This window comes from Homalodisca vitripennis, chromosome 8 (genome assembly GCF_021130785.1).
Source record: "Homalodisca vitripennis isolate AUS2020 chromosome 8, UT_GWSS_2.1, whole genome shotgun sequence".
Lineage (NCBI taxonomy): Eukaryota > Metazoa > Arthropoda > Insecta > Hemiptera > Cicadellidae > Homalodisca > Homalodisca vitripennis.
In genome coordinates this window covers 12475825-12500681 of record NC_060214.1, presented here as the reverse complement: position 1 = coordinate 12500681, position 24857 = coordinate 12475825, and the positions used below count along the sequence as shown (strand labels likewise).

The following is a 24857-nucleotide window of genomic DNA, read 5'->3' as shown; positions in this document are numbered from 1 at the left end:
ATAATTTAAAATAAAAATATTATGAATAAATTCAAGATAACTTTGTTACTAAAACATTCCTTGATAAGATATACTTTCAAAGATATAAATAAGTTATTTTCCAGTCACATCCAAAGATGTAATTTTGAACCGTTTCTGAGAGAAACTACATAATGCTAAAACAAGAAAAATATGTAGTAGGCCTATAATAGGCCCCTAGTACCATAAGGCTTGCTCCCATGTTCAAGCTAAACTAAAGTGGTATTTTCATGGAATGAATAAGACACAGTTAGGCATAGACATTCAAATGCAGTTATCTATGAAATGTTGTGTCTCAGAATTCATAGAATGAATATCTAGAGTTTAGTCTAGGTTGGCATAACTGACAGCGACGCCACTCTGTCGGTAGGAAGTGCGTGCTTGTGCATTCCACAAAGATAAAAAACGATCTGACTGTGGACAGTTAAAAATGCAAGAAAGTATTTCTAGGAAATACCGCTGTTCCGAGTCTCATTCACCGACAGAAGGAACGTGACCTTGACGATCGTGACGTAACGCGGTGACGACTTCAGCAAACTAGTCCTGTTTTTACTTTCATCCATTGAGTAAATACAGACAATGCATTCCTTCAAGGCGTTCCTTACTTAACCTTAAGTTATGATACTTATGCTAATATAAAGTACTAAAATAAATAATAGATTCGTGACGGTGGGTAGGCCAAAACATTTCTTCTTGTTTTCTGTCGTTTGATTTAATGTGTTTAATTTTAATTGTTTTTTACGTGTCAAGTTTCAATATAACCTCAATAATACATTTGTTAAAATGTAAAACCTAACTGTGTGTAGGCAATTAATTAGTAAGTATAAATAAATACACAATTTCCCAGGATCTGGTTAAATTGTTGTAAATGACCAAGTATAGGTAACTATTTGTCCTAGTAGTTTGCCAGTCAAACATCCAAGGTTCCGCTTCCAATAATAATAATAATAGTATTTAATTACCATGGACATTAAACAAACTCATAAGTAATTGGCATTTTAGAATAAATATTATACACAACACGCTATGTCATTAACTCATTATAAGACTGATCAGTTTTTAAAACATTAACTGAATTTAAAACTATTGGAATGTAATTGAATTTTTGTAAATTAAGTGTTATTTAAGTGTTGCAGATATCTTAATTTGGTATCATTTAAGAATGAATCAATGGTGTTATGAGGTTACTCAGCTAGTACTTGTTTCGTTTTCTAGCAAATTATTTTAAAGATTCTTCTGATTTTAATAATTTGGAACTGCTATTAGCTTAAGTTTAAAACGATGTTATAAATAGGAACAAACTATTTCAAAATAAAAATAATTTTAATTTCAGACACATATATTTGATTGTTAATGGATCGTTAAGTGTACGATAATTGTTAATAATAACGGTTTATAAAATGGCTATGAAATATATAATTTTAGAGAAAATAACATTTTAAGGGGACCACGTAACCTCTATCCTTCCCATGTTAATTTTGCCAAACTTTATGTACCTTTTTCTCAAAAACTATAAAAAATGTGTGCTTGAAATTTTTACCCTATGTACTATATACACCTTTTTGTACACATTTATAACTTTTTGTAATAATTGGTTCATAGCAGGAGTTTTTTTAATTTTTTTGTATGTGTAAACAAAATTATTTAAAAAAAAAAATGTTTTAATTTTGTAAAAAATGCTTAGATATAATTTAAAACAACCAAAAGTTATAAAAATGTAGAAGGCTATAAGACAAACACAACAAAAAAATTTTATCTTGATATCTTGTATGGTTGCTGAGAAAAAGGTACATACATAATAAAAAAGTAAACTTTCGGAAAACGCAAAAGAAAGAAAACAAAGAGAATTTTTGACATTACCTATTTATTTTATACGATCCAGATGCCTATGATGGTTGGTCTGGCCCCTCTTCCTCAGCATACAACTCCTCCAGTTTCTTTTTAGATAGTTGTTTTGACTGTCTGGCTTTTTTTAATTTCTGCATTTAGTCGATCCGCTCTCCATATGCGCTGGTCATCAAAGGTTTTGAATACTTTTGCAGAGTGTCTTCCAACTTGAAGGCCCAAATTATTCAGAACCAAGCACTTGCTGATGTTTCCTTTGTCAAAGGCAATAACTGTATCATAAGCTCCCAGTTGAAGTGGTTTTAGTTTAACAAATGTATTCTTCGGAATTCGGTTCCATACTACATTGTTGAAGGATTCATTGGGGTTCTGGCTTTTTCCACGCAAGCATTTTTTTTAGTAAATCAGGTGCAGCTAGATCCTTGTATATAGGCTTTACAACCTCCATGATAGCTTCAGGCAGATAAAAATGTGAAGTATGGCCATATTTTTCTTTATTTTGCTGATATTTACACCATGATGATTCTCCTCAATGGAAAATTTCTCAGTGTATAGCATACTTCAAAAAAAATTTTCAAGCATTTATACTTATCATATTTTTATAATTTATACATCATTTTAAACCGGAAAAAGAGTAGAATTATTTTAAATTATAACCTGAAAATTGACAATTTTTCGATTTTTTTTGGTTACACGGTTCCCTTAAAACACAATAAGAAATTCTGAATGGTACGATTAAAAAATGCCGGCTTTTAAGTTTGGGAAAGAACAGATAAGTGTGATTATGCCAAATGTTTATTTTATTTATATGTCTAAGGGTTTTTATAGTTACATAATAATGGAGAACATGCAAAAAATAGAGGGAAGTAGCTATTTTCAACTTACACTCACCTAAGTGTTCATTGCTCACAGTTCATTTTTACAGTTTCTATTCAGTATGTGCAATGATGTAGATGTTGGACTACTGCCCTAGTGATATTATCACTATCCTGATACCACACTGCACACTTGATTACGCTTCTAATGAATTCCTCTCGCCAGCTCATCTTCAAGAAGTTATTTTCCTCACCTGCTCTACAGCACAAAAAAAGCTCCACTGTAAACAAACTAGGAGCATGTTCTGATATGCAGCCATTGGGATTTTCCCCAGAAATTGCCCGAACTGTGAGTAGTAGGCTATAGCGTTCAGGTCTACTCTACCAAAGCATGCTTACAGGGAAAAACTATCAAACGTATTGTCTTTGAAATTTATTAACATATTTATTTAAAGAATTTATTTTTTAAATTTATGACTGGAAATCTTGATAAAATAACGGGTTTTGAACAAACCGAAAATTATCTTTAATAAATGAATATTATATACATAATATTATTTATATAAAGATATATATATATATATATATGCCGTAAGAATATAGCCTACTGTATTTATTAACAAATAAAGTTTGCACGAATTAGATTACAGTTGTTCATCGTGTATTTTAATTCAATATCGATAACTTTTGTCCCTAAAAGGATCGACTTATTATTGTTATATTGAAAATTATAATTTAACTGTGATGCCTGTAACTTGGAATGCTTATGTTAATTCTGGAGTTTGTTTGCGACCTTTGGATAAAGTTAAATAAAATAAATAGGCAATAATTACTACTATATAACTTATAGTACTTGAGTACGTAATAATGGTATGCTACAAAAACATCAATTTTTTCTGAAAATTAAGGCTAACATTAATATTATAAAAACAAATATATGTAGCAAAATAATACGTTAATAATAATACGGTTGCAAACAAAAAGATATTGGTCTGATTGTATTGGCGGGGCTGAAACCCAGCTCCCACTCCCGGTCGCTATCCCACTACTGCACACCACGGGGACTTTTGGCTGCTGAGTTTCCCCCCTGGCCCGGTTCGCCCCTCCTTAGCCAACCTGGACACCCCGGGCTCCCCCAGTGCGCCCATGTTGATGGCGAGCTTAGTGCGGACGTCCAGTCAACGTGAGAGGACTGAGCCCAGAACTCCCCGCCTCAAACCATCCACAACACCCGACCTCCAAGTAGCTGGATTACAGGAGCGCGCCACAACTCCCAGTCGAGAGCCGAGTGCAATGTACGCTACTTCACCGCTTCTAAACACAAATCGTAACCTCAAACACCTTTGTAACATTGTATTAATATTATTCCACTACACAAATTACAATATTAGTAACAATAAATTAATAGTACAGAACAAATAATTATGATTTATTATAGCAAAATAGTAATACAAAACCGTTATCTATTGACAAATGATTCTGTAATTGACAACGCTCTTCTGTAGTTCCAGTTTCTCTCACAGCGTCGCACAGTCGCCGTATCTGAATCGATGAGCCAATGGTTGGTTGAATCACCGCTAGAGTGTGTGACCTGCCTAATACCGAGGCCTGATATTATTATTGTTTTACTATTATATATAATATTATTATTGTCTTGTTAATGAACAGATCAAACTTTATATTTGTACTGAGAAACATATTATGAGTATAGTTGTGTAATGATAAAGGCATGTCTTGATGCCTTTGATAATAATAAGCTCAGGATTATTTGTCTTGTAGTTATGGTAATAATCAGGCTGTTTTCTTGTCTGATTACGTAACCGTGCTAAATTTATGATTTTTACAAAGTGCTCACTTACACCATGGTCAAAGCTTGTACTGAACGTTTTATAATAAACAAATATTTAAAAATAATAATGAAACCAGTAAAATTAACTAATAATAAATACAAAGTTAGTAAAATAGCAGAAATGTATAAGATATATTACATAATGTTTTCAGAACTAGGCTCTTATTTTTAAAATCTCACAGAAGCCACATATAATGTGTAAAATGTGGTTAACGTACAAAAGTTATCACACCTTTTTTTCAACGAATTATATCGTCTACTTTTACTTCTTGGGTCTAAAATAGCCTATAAATAAAAACAATATACCACGTATCAATATAACGATGATACTTTTGATTTTATATAGAACCTGGATTTTATAGATTATAAAATGGGCTTCCAGAATATACGTCTTTTACTTGATAAAAATTAGGATGCATTTGTATTACTTATTATCTACTATAAACTAAACCGTATCCCAATACGGTTTAGTTTATAAACCGACGTAACTTAGACATGGAAAACGCAAATCTCAAGTTTAATATTACTTACAAAACCACGATAATTTTATATTATTTTTTTAATTATAGATTTTTATACAAAAGCCCATTTTATTGATTGGTAAATAATAGTTGCAATATTTTGCAGCCTCCACCACCAAGTCGAACGCCCTCTCTCCACATAACATCCAATTTCATCTAACCTTTTTATCAGCGAAAGTACAATAATTTATGCAACTCTTTCCCTTTTTACACGATCGTCGAAGCTATCACCCTAGGCGACCGCCCAGTAATGCCTTATAGATACGCATCGCCATAGTAAAAATGATAAGTAAATAATTTGTAAATCAGCTGTAGTCCACGAATATACGACCTGCAGTAAGTAAACGAACTTACAGTTTACATAGAGGACACGTACTTTCAGAGAAATTTAATTTAAAAGACCACGATAATTCCTTACTGTGTGGTTGTAGTATGCATAGAGATTAAAACAAACAAATAACAAGCAATTACTCTACTCATTGAAATTGAAGGAAAAGAAATACAGTAGTATTTGCCAAAGAAGTTAAACTTTTGGGGTAACAGTTGACAATTATTATGGGCATGCTCACACCAAAACTTATAAATAAGGTTAATTCTGGCTTGTACACAATAAGGAGAATGTCCTGATTATTGCAGTACTGACACCTTTAAAACTTATCTATTTTACTCTCCACATTACATATGGGCTGTGTGTATACGGGGCTACTAAAAAAGGAAAATCTCGATGCAATTCTAAAAGTTCCAAAGTAGCTGTCAGAACAACTTTAAAAATAATTTTTTTGAATCTGTCAACGAACGTTTTAAAGAATTTAAATATATTCTATATATGGACTTATGTTTATGAAGCCACCATGTACAAACATCCACCAGTAGCCAGCAATAATGTGGTGCATCACTTATGACACTAGGTGTAAATTTAATTTTGGAATCACGTGTCATCGTTTGAAAATTATATAAAAAAATGTATTATATGTAGGAAATAATTTCTAAGAAAATCCCTAGTTATATAAAAATTAAGAGTAAATTTACTCATTTTAAAGAAAGTTAAAAGAGTTTTTGGTAGGATTAACCTTATATTCTTTGGAAGAATTTGAGTACTTTTCCTTAAGACCTTAATATTAATTTTTGTGAGTAGTAAGTGCATACTGTTTAATACTCGTTAGGTATCTGTTACAAATTAAATTATAAACTTGACATTATAATTATATATTGTAATTACTGATTATTCTTTACTTACTTTATTGATTTTAATTAAATTATTGATTACTTTTTTCATTCAATTGACACTATTTGGTGTACAAAATGTGCAAATGATCGAATAAAAGATTATTTTGATTTGATTGTTGCGAGCACTTGAAACAAAATTTGTTCCAAGTCAATGTAAACAAATTATTGTGTAAAATTAGGTGTATTGGAAATTTCCTGTGAAATGGTTAAAAGTTAGTAAATTAATTTGCATAATTTACGTAAGTTGACTTAAAGACAAACGTTTTGCTAAACATCTAATTTATTTCTTTTAGGATGCCCGTACACTATTTGGTCATAAACAATACAGAGAAGCGTAACAAAATTTAATTTACTGTTAAAGAAATTACAGGCTTTAAAATAGTACAATCATCAATGCACAATCTTTATCAACAAAAGTCAATACATGACTAGCGTCAACAATGAATACAATTAAAAGATACACATGGATGTTAGATGACCTGAGCGTTCATTGCCATTACATGGATCGTTGTAGCACAGGAAGTGTGAGATGACCGCCCCAACGGATTGCAGATGGATTCGTCATTCCGCGAAAAATTTCAAATTGCAGTCTTGTGGTATTCTCTCTGGTCTCTGTTATAGTTGCAATATCAACACAATTACAAAATAAAACCGAAAATGTGTTAGATAGACACAAGCCTATATTTTCAGTTTAAAACAAGTTTTAATATAGCTTAATTTTTTTATTATTGGAGGGAGGCAAGAACCTGGCCGAAAAAATTTTTTTTGGGGAGGGGGGTCCAGGCAACTGATATTTTCCTGTAGTGGACAGAGAGTAAAGCCCCATTTTGTTACTTAAAAAGTTCTTGACCTGTTTCTTTGTTAAGAACGATCTTTCAGCAGTACTACATGTCAGTAATACTGAACTATAAAATAATAATAATCGTTTACTAAAAAAGTACCTAATTGAAAATTTGGATGGGGTCCGGACCCCTGGGATCCCCCTTGCTGGCTACATCCTTACAATGAGAACTTAAAAATTTTCCCAAGTTTTATGTAAAATTTTGCTGATAAATTAATTTTTCATTTTATCAAAAATATTGATCAATACTTTCAGTATTATTTTTTGTATGTAACCCAACTCCAGTATCAATACATTGAATTGTTATTAGTAATTTATATGCAGTTGTAAGAGACCAAAGTGATCTGAGTAGGGATATGTTATTCTTGGGTAAATTAACAGTGCGTAAACTACAGGAAGGATGAGGGGGATAGACCCTCCCAAAAATGTTATAAAATATACATAAAACAGCAACCTAAACAACTATTGTGAAATCAGCAGTTAAATGTTTTACTTTGAATTGGATCTATTCAAATTTAGATGTATTCATATTTATTCCATATTACTTGATGTATGTATTGCAGATTCATTATCACTCCTTCCCAAAAGCAAAGTCCAACCTCGCCACTCAGAGACCAATAATACGAGCTTGACTCCAATTGTGGTGGTCTCTGATAATAAACAGCTCTGAACACGTTTTACTTATATCAAGATGTGTGTCAACAAAGCTTATCATGCGAAGGACTGAAAAAATCATTCGTCTGTCTGTGTGATGTCTCGAGAACGAATTGAACTTTAGATTGTAAATTTAGCATGAACCTTCACTTCTTTATAAGCCAAAGGACGTAGCCAGCGAGGGGGTCCAAGGGGTCCAGACCCCCACCAAATTTTCAATTACTTTTATTAGTAAACGATTATTATTATTTAAATAATTCAGTATTACTGACATGTACTGCTGAAAGATCGTTCTCAACAAAGAAACGGTTTAAGAACTTTTTAAGGAACAAAAAGGGACCTTAATCTCTGTCCACTACAGGAAAATATTAGTTGTCTGGACCCCCCAAAAATTTTTCCTGGCTACGTTCTTGATATAGGCAACATAAAGTTTGATGTTGGTGTTGTCATTCCCAGGATTTGGCTGAGCGATAGACATTTTTACATTGGTCTTATGGGTAACCATGACGGGAATGAGAAAATTGCAGAATTATTAAATTTGAATTGAGTACAACCCTATGACATTTGACATAAAGCCTAACTATCCAGAACTTATCTGTAGAAACATTTAATCGTTAGACACTGAATTTGTGTAAAACATCATTTCTACATGGACAAGAATGAGTTTTATGATGGTGCATGTCTATCCATGGGATTTAGCTGAGTATCATTGATGATCACTTAGTGCTGGCACAATCTTTGATTTGTCTGCCTGAGAATGTAAAAATTTATTTTACGTATGATTGTCTGTCTGACTAACTGTCCGCAGCATATTTCAAAACTAAAACGAGCTACAGACTTGACATTTTTTCAAGTAATCTCATTGAAGCTTGTATGTGACATCTGGAATAGCGAACTCCTACCCTATTTTTAATAGTTTTGACAATAGTTTGAAATCCTATTATCCTTTGAAACCATCCAACATCAATAACAATCTTCAATACTTTCACTGCGACATGATAATGTCCAGGTTCGGCCACGGTTGATTCACACCTGACGATGGCATCTTTGATGATAAAGGCCTCGTGTATAAAAATAAAATTATTGGATAATTGTGACTTTTCTTTCATCAATTAATAGAAAATAGTGTATTCTAATAAGTAAAGCTCCTCCTTCAATGAAGTTAATTTTTGTGTTTTTTAAATTTTTGTTCTTTTTTATGTGTTCCCCTGAGTCATTTTTAATATCCATTCCCGTTTTATCACCACTTCAACGAAGCCAATCATCTGTGCTCCGGATATTTCCATGGTACAATAATCACTAGAAATAAAACCACAAAATACTCCAGGACAGGTGACATGCACCGACACCCGGTAGCGGTAGCGAATTTACCAAGGTGCAAACACTCTTGACAGAGGACTAAGGAAGTGCTGATGTTTAGTACAAAACACCAGAACTACTGGTGCGACTTGTGTTTTTCATAGAAATGCTTCTTGCACAATATTACGGCAGACAATGGAATAAAACAGGAATGGTATAATGATACGTCATTACTAAATCTGAAAGTGAATTTAATGAAATTCTTTTAGGAAAACTAGAGTGTCGTCTACAAAAAATATTTCCTCTCAAAAATATAGTTTTGTTATACTGTTAATGTAGATAAGAATAAAATTGGGCTGAGTGCATGTCCCTAAATTACACCATACTCTATGTTAGAGACATTATAGATTGTTTGATAAATAACTATTAAACCACATGTGTGTGTTGTTCCTCACTCCAATGTTAATAATCAAGCAATTTATATGTATCTACAGAGTCGAAAGCTTTTTTAAATCTGCAAAAACAATCATAGTTTTTTTATTTTTCAATATATTATTGTTAAGCTCCTTGTTTACATGATAAAAATGAATAAAAAAAAATATTTTTACTTTTTCTAACTCGTGCTGATTGTTTGAGAAAATTCTATTTATTTGCAAAACCTTTACAAGATGTTTCCTTTACAAGATGTTTTTGTGACACCTTGGTGTTAACACCCCAAAATTTCAACAAATAAATTAGTTTAGCCTAATACTGAGCTGAAAATTCTACGAAAATTTCTTATTGTTACATCAGTGATTATTTTAATCACCTTTATATTGGAAGTCAAGACCTCCACAACATGTAACAATGCCGCCATACACATCAAGTGCCATTCGGATTAATATAGGAAAATATAGGCGTTAGGGCCACTTCAGAAGAAAGGGACAGGAGTTCTGCCACAGCCTGTATATGCATTAAATTGAAGCCTGCGCGTGGTGCGACAACACTGGTGTTGTCGCAGCCACGTGTACGGAATGCGCTGAAATCAGCAATAGTTGTGTTGTACGCAGGCCTTGAGCAGTCTAAAAGCACCATGTACGTACTTTGTTAATTACCAAATGAATCGCCTAGGCGGCAGCACCTTCCAGAGTACCATCCTAAGACGAAACACGCTCTGATTGGTCTGGAGCCTTGGCAGCGGGAGGATCGGGCGATGTTGAAGCTATGCTCGGGAGTCGGTTAACTTGTGCGAGACGCGGCAGACGTTAAGTTAGGCCCTCTTCTCTCTCCCTATTTTAACTAACTTGAAAATTTGGTAGTTTTCTAAAAACAGCATTACTAGTAATATTTATTTAAAAGATGACTTACCTCTTACTGGGTAGAAGAGTCAATTTTCTCAACAGAAAAACCAAAAAGACCTCAAATCAAAATGAGTCTTCACACTCATATGCCAGTTCATTGCGATGTAGAAGATTTAAAGAATAAAGGGCGAAGCGACGGAACATGGAGTGCATATCACAGCTACTGACATCATGCAACCCAAGCTCCAGCAGGTTAGTCCACATATGTGACCTTGTTTCAAACTTGGTTCTGAGTTAAAACCTCCTAGATTTCAAGTATGATGAACATTTCATAAATAGAGCTTTGATGCTTGAGTTTATATTCTAAAACCAAACTTTGTTTAAGCTTATTGCTGTTTAGAAATATTTAAACAGATACAAAAGTCTTACAAATTAATTTCTGGAAGTTTGGACATTTGAGCTGTGAAATGAAAATGACCGGAGATTAACGAATGCTAGTAGTGCCTCTACGACAACACTCCAGTCCACATGATTTTAGTTGTGTTCACCTACCTTCTTCTTCTAGGAGACGGCCATTGCCATGTGCTCAAGGGCCTTTTGCACCCTCCGGAAGTGTACCATAAGGCCAGTTTATGGTTTCAACAGTTCTACAAATTGCCGAAAACAACCAATCAGGTCCTCTTGGGGAAATTTACCACCCTTGTCCAAACTACCGGCTTACTGCTCCCTTGCTATTGCAGGACAGTCAAAGAGCAGGTGTTCAGCAGTTTGCTCCTGCCCGTCACACATTCTACAGGGCGGATCCTACCGGGGAATGATGACTCAGTGAAGATGCTTCCTCAGATGCACATGTCCCGTAATTAGACCCACAACTCCGACAAGAAAACACAGATCTACTTAAGGAGAGAAGGTCAGACGCCACCCTAGGGGAAGGCGACTGTAGGACCATTCTGATCATCCTCAGACCCAAATGCAGTCTCCACTTTCTCTCATATTCAGCGTGAACCCACTTTGAGTCAGTCCCAAAGGATTCACACCTAGAAATACCACAGAAAGGTTGAGGTCCTGTTATGTTGGACCCTAAGCCCAAGATGGTCACCTACCTACCAGATAGAGGTTGCAACATCGCCATTGTCACTGCCCAGCCCCGATGTGTGCTTCACAAACTTTTCCCTGCTTTCGAAGATATTTCTCAATGAGCAGATTAAATAGTCCCTGCAAGAAGTTATAACAGCTGACTTCCAGGAAGTCTTTCTGGCATAGGGATCATGTTGGCAGAGGTATTCCTGTTCTTGGAGGCTTTTGAAACTATTTTAAAGACTTTTAAAGATAGGTACCAATCAGACTGGTACATTCTTTTTCCCACATTTAGTTTTGTTACTTTATACATAAACACTGCAAGCTTGTTTGTGGTATCAACTTTAATATATGAATTTAATATAATATTATTTTTACTTATTTGTAGCTATAATTATTGGAAAAACCACGTAAAACTATGTGTTTGATTTCTTTCAATTACATACTATTTATGTTGAATAAAAAAACTACGAATAAATCTGAAGGTACCACTATTATTGTAGTATTGAATGTTTCTGTAAAAGATGAAGAAAAACAACAAAATAATTAGTTTTTAACATTATACCAGACATTTTTACATAAAAAATAATAAAAACTACACATTTCCTTGGTTTACAAAATGCATGGAAAGTTGAATAAAAGACTGATTACTCTGTTATTCAAAGCAGTAATTTATTTCTAAATGTACACATAGTCTCACTTACTTTGGTTTAATCACAGTTTAACTTTGAGTTAAGGCAATAATACTCTAAATGGTTTACAACAATGTTGCTACAAACTAAAACATTCCTTTTACAAAACTAGTTTGGCAACTAAAAGGTAAATAACAATAATATTCTACAGAAGCACCATTTGTTATTGGCAAACAATATCTTTAACAGTAACTATGTTAAATTTGACTACCACTAACAGCTAAATATTAAAAAAAAATAACACCAACAATTTTAATTGTTACAGAACACTGATTTTAAATTGTTGAATTCAGTAATTACGCATACCTAAACATTGTACTGAAAAAATCTTTGGTTATAACGTTTTACAATAACATATTAATTTAATTAAACTTACTTAATAGTACTTTTGGCACACTAAATTTTAATAAAGAGAACAAAGCAATATTTGTGCAATTAAATAATACTAAACTTAGTACCTATTACAAATATTATTGTCGGTAGCACCAAGGTCAGGAAATTGAAATAAAGGAACAAACGCATATAATACTAATATAATAAATACATATACAGTATACTATAAACTCATTAAAAATACAAACAACACTGTAAATTTGTTTAACAAAGTGAAAAATTAAGTAGCATTCTTTAGAAAAAAGCTATTCTTTCCAAGTTTTAACTGTACATTATCAATTTTACATCAGTTAAAATTGCTATACCAAATCATGACGTCTGTTTTTCAATTAGACGTTTATTGGAACTGAACCGAAATATCTATAAGTACATAACAGAAATTTGTTTCTTTTCGCTCTTTCAAGAGGAAAGGTTGGATCAGTGTATTTAACACAAGAGTAAACGAAAACGAACTGAATGTGAGAACTAGTTTGCAATGTCGATCAATCGACAAACACGTATTTAATCTCTAGAACTTGCAACCTGTGAGTTTTTCCTCAAGATATCATTTTCCAAGATGAGAACAACAAAGAACAAAGGTTGTACTATTCATCATTTGAATGCTAAGAACTGGATTTAAATTAACGATCTCGAGTTTTACCACAAAAATATGTGAGACAAAAATATCTCTGGCAAATTCCAAACATTTGGAATTAGTTACTAATGATCAGCAAACATTATAGTAGTATTTTGGTATAAAGTTTTCGGGAGTGTACGATGGAAAACTAATGTATAGATACAAATTCTTGAATGTGTTGAAAACACCTGTACATACGAACACATGAAACGCCACTCAGCATAAATCTATGATTTAAAGCAGTTTCCGTTTATCCGAATATTTAATTATCGGAGGAAAAGGGTTTTTCCCATCGTATTCAGATTATTGTATGGCTGGGTAATAATCGAGCCGATTTAAAGTCAGAAATTTAAGGCACTATGTTTCTATACATTTGTTGACAAAAATACAGAAGTTAGTGTCATTTAAATTAGAAATTCTCAATTATTTCTCGCTAGAATCCGTGAAAATTATAGCACTGATCGAGATCTGCTCATTGTGACATTACCTTTGTACAGTCCACACTAATTTTCTATGTCTTACATGTGCTTTTCAGCGACATTAAAGCTTGCTGCAGAAAAGTTCTGCAAGTTTAATAAAATACCATAAAATATCACACATTTTGTTCCAAAAAGGCTAACAAGTGTTAATGGTAACATTGTGATGCGTCTTGCAAATACTGTGAGTTAATAGTAAATACTTATTCTTTGGTTTTTATTCTGAAGAATAATTTGTGCATACTAAACTTGGTTAAAACAGAACATCGTAAAAATCTACAAAAGCAAACATAACGATTACGATTCCAAGAGGCTCTTGAATGCGGTGGAGTATTTTGGCTTGGATGGAGAGAAATTAAATTAGATTTTGAATTGCTCAGGGGATGCTCCACCATAGAGCCAGATTCTCTCTGTTGTCAAAGGCAAATCTGAAACACAAAGTCTTTAATTATTTTGAGCTTAGACAATTTCTCTCAAAAACCAAAACCTATGTAACATGAAGCATGACCTATGCAAACACTCAATTCTCTCCAGTCTACAAGAAGCACAAGGTACAGTCAAAACCAAAAGTAGTGCTGTCACACAGGTGGGAAGATAGATTTTGGAGAGGGCTGTAGTACGTGGTCTAGTACAGCATGATGGGGTATTGGAGAGTTTCTTTCAATAACCCCAAGGACGATTGAGATACCATCTAGAAATGGGTTGCCTAAACCTATGGTATAACCGTTATTGTAGGTTTAGAATCCTTACAGGTTATACTGCAGGAATTAAAAGCAACACTATTATTTTAAAATAACATGGTATAAAAAAGGAAGGATCAAGTAGGCCTAACATTCCGGGGCTTAGATTGATTTAAGCATTTTTGACAAATACAAGTAGTAAAGAGGTTGTATGATTTTAAGCAGAGGAGAGTTCGAATCAAAGTGGGTGAATTCCCCAGAGTTGTTGGTTATTCAGTTACTGGAGGAAAAACAATTTTTAGTTCAACCTAACCACAATTGAAGCCAATAAGTTTAAATTATAGTTATTGGTACATAAATCTCCATCTTCAAATATTACATTTTTTTGGATAGGTTAGTTAGATCTTTTGATTAAAAAAGTGACCATATTGTATAAATATGAATATGTACTTGCAAAAAATAGCAGCCAAACTAGAATAAAATAAATAGAAAACACATACCATTTTTATAGCTTATGTACTTATAACTCTTTAACACGTTCACGATGACGTGTACCCCATCAGGTACACACTGTGCTTTTGTAAACACATTGTGCATTTAAATGCATTTCCTTATTGCATTTTTATTGTTTGCCTGTCTTGGTGGTTTGTTAAATTTGATCTCGTGCTTAAATAAATACCTCATACTATCGTGTATCCCGTCGGGCGCACGATTGCTTAATTTTTAAAGTAAATAAAATTTTTAGGTGCCACTTGGGGTACACGGAGAAATTAAAAAATAAAAATGAAATAATTGTTCGTGCAATAATTGGGAAGCCTATATACTATTTTTGTTCAAACTTAAGACGTTTAAAATATTGATTACGTTATTTTGCCATTATTATAGAAAAATTTGTCAGCAAACAAAAAGATCCGGAAATAAGCCGTTTTTGTGAACATGTTAAGATAACTTCCTAAGTACAGATGAAATAGAGAAAACAATTTATTTGGTATTCCCCTTGAAACTATAAGCATTAAAAGAGCGCAATTTAGGCCTATATCTCGACACCAAAGTGCAATCTTCGTATGAGTCTTCTAACACAACTTCGATGGTCTGTCACTTCTGCAGGCAAAATGTATATTTTTGACCTTACAGCAAATTTATGAAATTCCTTTAGAGCTGAACAGATCCTGAGAGTTTCACAGACAATTAAATGGAACTTACCGATGTCAAAGTGCTTGTCCGGGATCCCAGCGTCCGCGCGGGCTGACTCTAGAGCTTTGCGGAGGGCAAACACAACGCCTATGCTCATGCAGAGAGGCGGCTCACCAGTGGCTGGAAAAACAACAGATTTGACACGGCTCTTACCAATACAATAGATAAAGATTAAATAAGCACAATGACAATTACAGCACATAATGTTTAGAGAAGTCAAAATTTCATCCACTTATTTTATTATCATTTATAGTAATCGGAAACAAAATAATTGTATTGCCACATCTAATAACTGACAAATTTTAAGTGATTAAAAATATAACAATGGTATTTAAATATTGTCATAGTGTAACAAATTTTTACTTTGTGCTTTGCTCTTTCTTTTCTTCTTTTTACACTGAATTACTCAATACATGGCCGCAAAAATATAATTGAATAAGTTCTTTGTTATATAAGTATAGGTTGTTACAACTACAGTTAAAACCGATGTGTCACTTAAATCTGGGAAACCTTATGGATGTCCAGGAGCAGCACATCACTGAACGCAAGTATCGAGATATTGCGGTGAAAAGGAAGATCGATAGGTCTAGTCTACGGAGGATGACGGATGTAGTTGGTGGGGCTCCCTAAGTGTTAAGGACTGTTGCTAGCCTAGACATAAGGACGTGCACCCCCTGTCTGCTTTGACTGGAGAGGCTGGTTCAGAGCTGGGTTCCCCTTCTTCCAAGGAGACGTAACAGATTAATGTCCAAAATCCTTCCTCATGGATCCCAACAGGAGGCAACCTCTATCCCCTACCTTACCCATCCAGAATATCCTGTCACTCCGGAAGCTGTGCAAAGGTATTTTTTGGACTAAGTGCAATTTTTAAGCTTCTTGTCTTAAGAGAACAATGGGATTTAACGATATTTGAGACTTACCTTTGGACTTGAGTACCCCCACTGGATTTGGCGCATTTTTCCTCATCTCAATTCTGAAATCTATTGGTATATCCTTGGCACCCGGAATCTTGTAATTCTAAAAAAAAAAAATTACAGTTTATTAATTTTAACATTTTACCCTGTTAATTAGCTCTACAGATAAACCATAAATAACTTGTTGATAACATTGAACGATGAAATTACTAAATCAACACTTTGGTGTGTCAGATGACGATTTTGATGCTCATGTACGATACAATAGCCAAATATGCGGTCAGGCAATACACAAGGTGGAGTAAATTACTGAATAAAATGTTATCTTATGGTGTCATAAGTTTTGATAGTTAGAACACTTCAAAGATATTTAAATAAATGATTCTCATCCAAATAAATTGGGATGAAAAGCGTAAACAAACAAGATTATTATCCACATCAACATGCAACATTTTTGAATATACGTTTATATTTTAAAGATAAAACGTAATTAAACGTATGATGGATCGTTTCCATAATACACTTGAGAAACCACATTCTATACAGGAAAATCCAGAACAAAAAAAGGAAAATGTAACCGACCGTGGAGTCTTTCAATTAATCTGTAGTATTACATGTCTAACTCTCAAACAGTTACAAGGAAATCCAAATCAATAATGTTGATTTATTGACAATGCTGAAACCCACTTTCTGATCGGATGATGCCCTTTCATTGTTCTTCACTAACTTCTGTTCCGTAGAGTTTACTGACCCATTGACATGCTATGATGAGGGTAAACCACAGAGTTACCATAATCACGTTGTTACAGTCTCGAAATGAAATTTCTACTACATAGTTGTATTTTGTCTGCTGAATACTGGCACTGAATAGACTGTAAATTACGAAGGGATCATTTGCATCATCCAAATTTACAAACAAAACCTTGGTGGCTAAAATTGTCAATTTGTTATTATATTACTGTGAACGCCAAACATAAGTTAATAGAAAAACAAATTACATTGGAGATGCAACAAATATTGTTTATTCTAAAAAAATTGGACTACCTCCACTCTGTAAAACCGATCCCGATTACCCAAAGATCTGGATAGATAAGGTCTGGATAAATGAGGTTATACTCTATATGTATTTTTCTTTATTATAATGAATTTAAAACACAAATGTAATTTGGTAAAGTTTCATCACTGTATTTCCTACGGAACTCAAGCTGTAGCAGTTAGTTTGTAAAACGAGTCACATCATAATAAAAATATAACATCCTAGGTGCTAAATGGTCCTTTAAAAGTAGCATGTAAATGGAATAAGGATAAGGTCACCATATAACCGGAATTACCCATAGATTACCAAATTTTAGAGTGTAAAAATAAAACACCAGAAAATTTACACAAAACACTAAAAATCTCCTCTTAATTATCCCACAAAAATGTGTTTATAAAACGGAAACTTTGTGATGTACTCATATTTAAAACTGATAAGAATTAAATAACTAACTTTTACATTATGTAATGGTTAACAAAGCTAAATCCACTCTCCCTTTACACTTACTCTGTCATATATATCTGTGGTTGTGTTTCCAGAGGAAACTTTATATTAATTTTCAAAGAATTTTTACTTTTTTATAAAATTTCTGGGTGATTTACAGTAGTTAATTATACAAACATTTCCTATAAAAATGTAGGAAATATAGGTATAATTTTGGCTAATGATTTTATTATAATTTATTTTAGATATTAAAATACAGAAAAGTGTTTTAAAGCTTAATTTTCGGAGAGGTTATCCCCGGACCTCCCCTTATACAAATATGGCTCATCAGCAGAAATCTCCTTTTTCCCAACATTATCACATGGCAACTAGTTAAAGATGACAAATGTGAAAGGACAAAATCCTAAATTTCTCAACACTTGATTTTCTATGGCTTCACTTACAGCTGATTAATGTGATACTCACCCACGTGCGGTTGGTGAGCAATCTCCCGGTGACATCTTCGTACTGTAACTCCTCACTGGTGTACAGTCCCAGACCCATCACGTAGGCACCCTCGATCTGCCCTATGTCCACTTCAGGGCTCAAGCTCACCCCTGTGTCCTCCAGGATGTCAGCTCTTAGAATCTGTCATCAGTTCCTCTCTTTAACTTTAATTACTACATTTTTATGTATCATTAACCCTTTTAGCGCCAAGCATATTGATTAGGTCGTGTCACACAACACCAGAGTTACTTGTGCGAGTTTTCCCGTTGGGCACCGCGGCATAGCCGCTGTGTATGTAGCGCCAGGATAATTTTACTAATTATGACACACATAGATATAACTCATTTCACTAAATTTTATGATAAACTAATGATTTTGGTCTCTTTTTTCCATTATTAATAGAAGAACAATGCCATGTAATGGAATTTATGAAATATTGATCTATTAAAATTGTATACTTTTAAAAGTAAATATTTTTATATTCTTTGTGTGTAAATTAAGAACTCAATAAATGCCTGAAAAAAAAATTATTTACTCAACAAACCTCTGTATTATAGCGTAATATATTTAATTGAGAAAGACCTGTGAAAATTTGGTAAAACAATACTAACAATTTACAGATTTATGTATTTATTAGTAAACAAAATACAAAACTGACTTTTACCATAAAAACACTTGTGTTTTTAGATAAAACATTTTAGTGTGTATTTATTGTTATTTTGTCTGAATATTATATGAATTTCTATACAATGCTACTTGCTATAATACATTTTACATAAAATGCATAAATCAGTACTAATTTTATTGATATTAGTCAATAAATGGTTGTGTACTGCATGAAAATGTTGAGAGCCTAAATAAAGACTCTTGGCACTTAATTTCCGAACTTTTCCAACCTTTATATATAGGCTTTTGGTGTTTCACCACCAACATAGTTTGAGCCTACATAAAGACTCTTGGCATTTTATGACTTAACAGGTTGAGCCTACATATAGGCTCTTGGCGATAAAAGGGTTAATATATTTTCTTTTACCAGTTACACAATTTATATTCAAAATATTGTTCTGAAAAAATGGATTATTTAACAGTCCATGAATTCCTATACTGAAATAGTTGTGTAATAAGGAAATATTAATAAAATATTGTTAAAGCCAAAAAAATCACATTTTATAAAAAAAAAACATGGTCATACGTAAGAATAAGAATTTTATTCTGTCAGAAAATATTCTACATAAATACACTGGCATGTCAATAGAATGTTATAACTTTTGAAAAACAATGAATATTCTAAGTCTTGCTTCGTTCACACTCTTGAGACATACTCTTCCACTGAACAGAAAGCAAATTATTTACGTTAGCTTTAAATTCATTTATCACTTAGTAACCTTCTTTCTAATGGTCACTTATTAGCCTAATAGCCATCATCTTGGGGAGTTTGTCGGTCTTAGCTAGTCCACTTGAGGAAGTTGATATTGTTACAACTTCTTGTTTCATAATTGTGAATATTGTTCCTTAGGTTTACTTTATCTTAATTGGCTCAGTGGTATAGTAGGCATTGTTGTATATATAGAGAGAATAATGTCAAAATTTTAAAGCGTTTGAAAAGTTCTCGGCAATTATGATATTTACTGATTCCTGCCAATATTTTGATAGCTTTTTTTTTTGAAGATGAATACGTGTTAGTTACTGAAATGTATTAGAGAAGTATTAATTTGTAGATACAATAGAGTAAATATTTGTACACCTTGGATAACTATCAAAATACAAAAAAAAAAAGTTAATTTCCCTCGTTCATCACACTCTTCCTTTATTTTCCCTTACACAACTGCAATTTTGCTACAGTCCTCAAACCTTCAGGTACTATTGCAACAACTGATAGGATGGGGGCACGATTATTAAATATCAGTTCGCATACATCCATAACTTTAAATGTAAATTACTAACTAAAAATAGGTGACAGCGCAAAGAGAGCACTCAGTAGAACACATTAGAAGAAGTCTTTCATTTGATATACGGTACTTATAAAATAACTAATGGTATGACGAGGTTCTAATATTTTACTGCGAGGCAACACTAATAATATTATGTACTTAAGCTTACCAAATGCTGACCAGTCAAAATATCCACCTCCACCTCAACTGCGGTAACCCCGTAGATTGTATAGCTCTTTCCGTCATAACTGGGTGTAAACCTGAATAAAAAATCGTTGACATGAAGATTACTACCATTTTATTTTAATCATGACTAAAACACAAAACGTAATATACGACTTTAATAGATAGATGATAGGGTTACAAATATTTACTATCGTTGTACATTACAAAAACTTATAGACGACATTTCGAAAACTAGTATCTGTTCTCTTCTTCAGATATCCAAAGCCAATACTACCAGTTTTATGTATGCTGATAACACAATACTACCCACTAACAGCAACACAGCAGACGGTCTTCTTACAAGAGCATGAAACAGCTTATAAGCAACTTTCAGATATTCCAGACGTAATGACCCAGTAGTAAATCCTTCCACGACGGTCCAGGAAAATGGAAGTGAGAAAAAAGGAAAGAATATAAACATATCCAACATCGTTATCGACAATCAAGTAACATTCCTTGGTGTAACCTTTATCTAATTCCGACCACCTGCTCGTCAGTTCTGCGTCTCCACAGAGCCATAACCAAACATATCCATGGTGTGTATTACTGCTTTCTCAGCTGTCACGAACGCGCGTGTCTACTACGTATCTCGTTATTCTTCATCGTGTGGTAGTGTTGTAATTAGTTTGAAATATTTATCTTGTTTTATAGTAAAATGTAATTGAACTTTTCAGTTTAGTTACATATTAAAATTAAATTAAAATTTATTTGAAAAATAAACAGTTTTGTAAATAGTTTTATTTTTTTATTTTTATCAATAAATACGCTAATTTTAAGTAATATGTCCTGTTTTTACACTCTTTTTTTACCTTTTAGAATTTAGCAATTAAAAAAATTAGCTTTAAACTTAAACAAAACCAAATTTTTTTACTTGTCTTGGCGTTATAGGAAAGTTAATATAGCTTTATTAGTGGCGTGTGAAGAGTTAGGAGGTAACGCAAGTCAGCTGCTGACCATGCATCCGAGGGCTCCGCTTTTAACAAGGGACTTAAGTAAACATTACTTTATGAAACTGGAATTCTTCTCAAATCTACAAATGGGTTCATTATAGATTTTTCACGTTTCAATGGGAATGAACTGTTAAAAAATAGGATTATCTGTTAATACTGTTTTATAATATATATTCAATACAGAGTTCCTTATGGTAAAATCTCGACTGAATAATCGTATTTTTAACAATTGAATAGCAAGACACTAAAGTCCAAACTTCCGTAGTGAAACATTTCAGTACTTGAGCATGAATTTCTATTCACGACACAGTGTTAAACTTAGTCCCATGTTAAAAACGGAGCTTAATACGCGTGCCTGGTAGCTGACTCGCGTCACCTCTTAATATAAATCTTCGATAAAAGGGTGGTTGTGCGAAGGCCGACTTTCGTGGTCGCTAATGCTGCAGAGAACTCTTTCAAACACTTCGGATTCTCATCGCCACGCTCTACGTATACAAAAAGTTATTCTTCACACTTGAAAATTAAGTCTTCCGACAAGCAAAGAGATACACACATACAACACGTGGCAAACAGTCATCTACATACTGCCACACCATCACAAAAGTCTCTTTGAAAAGAAGGCTTATTGCATAGAAAGCTAGGAACATCCTATTCCAACATTTCATCATTCTGAAAGGATATGAGTTCAAGAGTTTTTGGCGATTTTTGGACCTTGGAAGAATTCAAGAGCCATGACAACTACTTGGCGTATTCCATTTGATTCTTAGTTTTTGACCAGCAATTTAAAAAAACTACTTAATACCTGTATATTGTAATTGTGTTAGACGCATTACTGTACTTGAAATTCATGTGAAATACAGAATTAGACTAAAATGTAACATTTTTTGTTACCAATACTACAAGTTCACGAAATTTCATGTTTAAGTTATTGTGTACGTACAATAATAGCAATTTATCGTAATTCTGTTTAAGTTTTAGTTTGAGCTTTATAAGGTGATTTAGTTCTAATAAAGTCTAGTATGATCTATTACTGATAAAACTGAGAATTGTATTTTATTTATTGTCTCAGTACTGCGTAAAATATTAACTTCTTTAGACTGGCATGATGAACTTACTTTGTATGCTTTTAAAAATATGCATGTTTTAGTTAATTCTGATATGATACTACCACCCAGCACTTATGCACAATGTGACAAAACACTTAGTGAACAGTTTTCATGGATTTTGTCCTAGATTTTTTATTACAAGTTCATCAAGACAAGATGAAGCTCTACCTTACAGTGTTCCCCACTTTTGGAATCAATGCACCATAGCTTCACTCACCAATATTCCTTTTTCATATATCACAAGGATGGTGGTATATTTAATCTTTGTTATTGATGTTTTGAAAGAATAGCAAGATTATGGACATCGTTTTCTTATACAAGGGCTATCCAGAAAGATTACGTTTCACTCTGTAGCCACTAGGGGCGGGACTATCATGGCCATTTTGTTTTTCCATTCAGTGGCAATACAGCCGTGCTATTGAGAGGTTATTGTCACTCCTTGTTGTTTATAATAGCAGTTTAAAATGTGTGACACTATGAAAAGCCTGTGAGTCGTGGAAGTGCGGTTGGTAAAACGGTTTTTGTTGGCTAAGCACAATAAACCAATTGAGATTTATCGCCAACTCTGTGTTGTTTATGGGAACGATGTGATTACTGAAGGTGGAGTGTGTCAGTGATGCATTAGGTTTAAAAATGGGCCGAACTAATGTGCATGATGATGAACAAAGTAGACGGTCAAGCATTGTCAAGCAGACCGATGAAATTGTCTCTAAAGTCGATGAGAAGATTGAAGAAGACCGCCGATTGACAATAACAGAACTTTCATTTAGTTTTACATTTAGTTTCCTAAAATTTTAAGGTTATTACACAAAAAATTGTTTCGCAGAAGTTAGGTTGCCATAAATTTTGTACAAGATGGGTACCGACCACACACGACAAATGGATTCGAGAAGTCATGGATGCTTTTAAGTGGGAGGCGTTTCCACATCCGCCTCAAAATCCGGATCTTGCACCCAGCGACTACCACCTGTTTCTAGCAATGAAGACCTGGTTTGCGACGCAACGCTTTGATGAGGACGTAGAACTGCGGGAGGGTGTGACTACCTGGTTGAAGTCTCAGGCGGCAGAATTTTATAACGCTGATTTTTCAAAACTAGTTTAACGCTATGATAAGTGCCTAAATTTTTAGGGTGACTATGTTGAAAAATAGTATTTTAATGTAACTTACAAATGTATATAATACAATTTTTTCTTATATTTTGTTTTTTGTTCAGGTCAAAACGTAATCTACTCTTTGGATAGCCCTCGTATTTCTCGCTTTTGGACAAGACAGCCATGTTTTACACTTTGGTAACCTCTGACTTTGAGTGATAAATTCTATTTTGATTAAAAATAAAAAAAAACCAGCAGATAGAGGTAAAAACTAAGGCTGTTACCATTTTGCAAAATTATTAAATGATTACTGATAAGATACTTACATGTAAGAAGAATTCAAGTTGATCTTCTGAGCTTTAGCTAAGGTAATAAGTTCTTTCCATGAGGCTTTTGGATTTTCCTTCTTCAGAGGGGCCAGTCTTCTCATGATTTCTTCACATGCAATTTTCGTAGCCTGAACATTGAAATTTGTAACAAATCTTAAACCACATACATTTTTCAATTCCTATTAACTTTTAATCAGGTTGCAGTTAGTGAGTTAAATTTAACATGTGTAAGTTAGATGGCTTTCAACAAGTAGCCAATTGATAACACAGAGAAAGTGTAAAATTATCATAATAAGTAGAAGGAAAGAAATCATAAATCCCACATTGACTGTTGACAATCAAGTCATTCCTGTAGTCAATAGCCATAAGATCTTAGGTATTATAATCGATAATAAATTAAACTTTAAGGAGCACATCCAATCACTGGTAAGCAAATCCCTAAAAGACCTTGACATCCTGAGGTCACTGGCTTGTGGGAGGCTAGGTGTCCACCCGCAGCTTCTAACAAAGGTATATAAAAGTGTAATTAGATCTAAGCTGGAGTATGGTTGCTTTATTTTTGGTCATGCCCCAAAAGTCAACCTTAAAAGCCTACAAATAGTCCAAAACCATGCTTTAAGATGCATTCTCGGAGCTATGAAATCTTCCCCAACTAATACTCTGCATGCAGAGGCAGCATTACCTCCCTTACATATAAGGAGAGAATTCTTAACAGAGAAAATATTGTTTAAAACACTAAGTAATCCACAACACCCATGCTATGTGAATATAAGATATTTACATGCAGTAGCTTATCATCATAAGTACTGGGTCAAAAAAACCAAACCTCTATCTATACATGGAACTGGTGAACACAGTAGATAATCT

At 33.4% G+C, this 24857-nt stretch overlaps 1 protein-coding gene across 1 annotated transcript in view; it reads right to left on the bottom strand.

The window, feature by feature from the left end:
• Window positions 1–12073: 12073 nt before the first annotated feature.
• The window catches only part of LOC124368021 (xanthine dehydrogenase-like), a gene marked incomplete at its 5' end in the record, with an annotated part of 48548 nt that continues 35764 nt past the window's right edge, over window positions 12074–24857 (bottom strand). Inside the window, 6 exons of the mRNA XM_046825293.1 lie at window positions 12074–14031; window positions 15487–15597; window positions 16398–16494; window positions 18337–18498; window positions 20458–20548; window positions 23988–24118. Of these exons, the coding sequence (XP_046681249.1) occupies window positions 13964–14031; window positions 15487–15597; window positions 16398–16494; window positions 18337–18498; window positions 20458–20548; window positions 23988–24118 (660 nt within the window). The remainder of the gene's footprint in view (window positions 14032–15486; window positions 15598–16397; window positions 16495–18336; window positions 18499–20457; window positions 20549–23987; window positions 24119–24857) is intronic.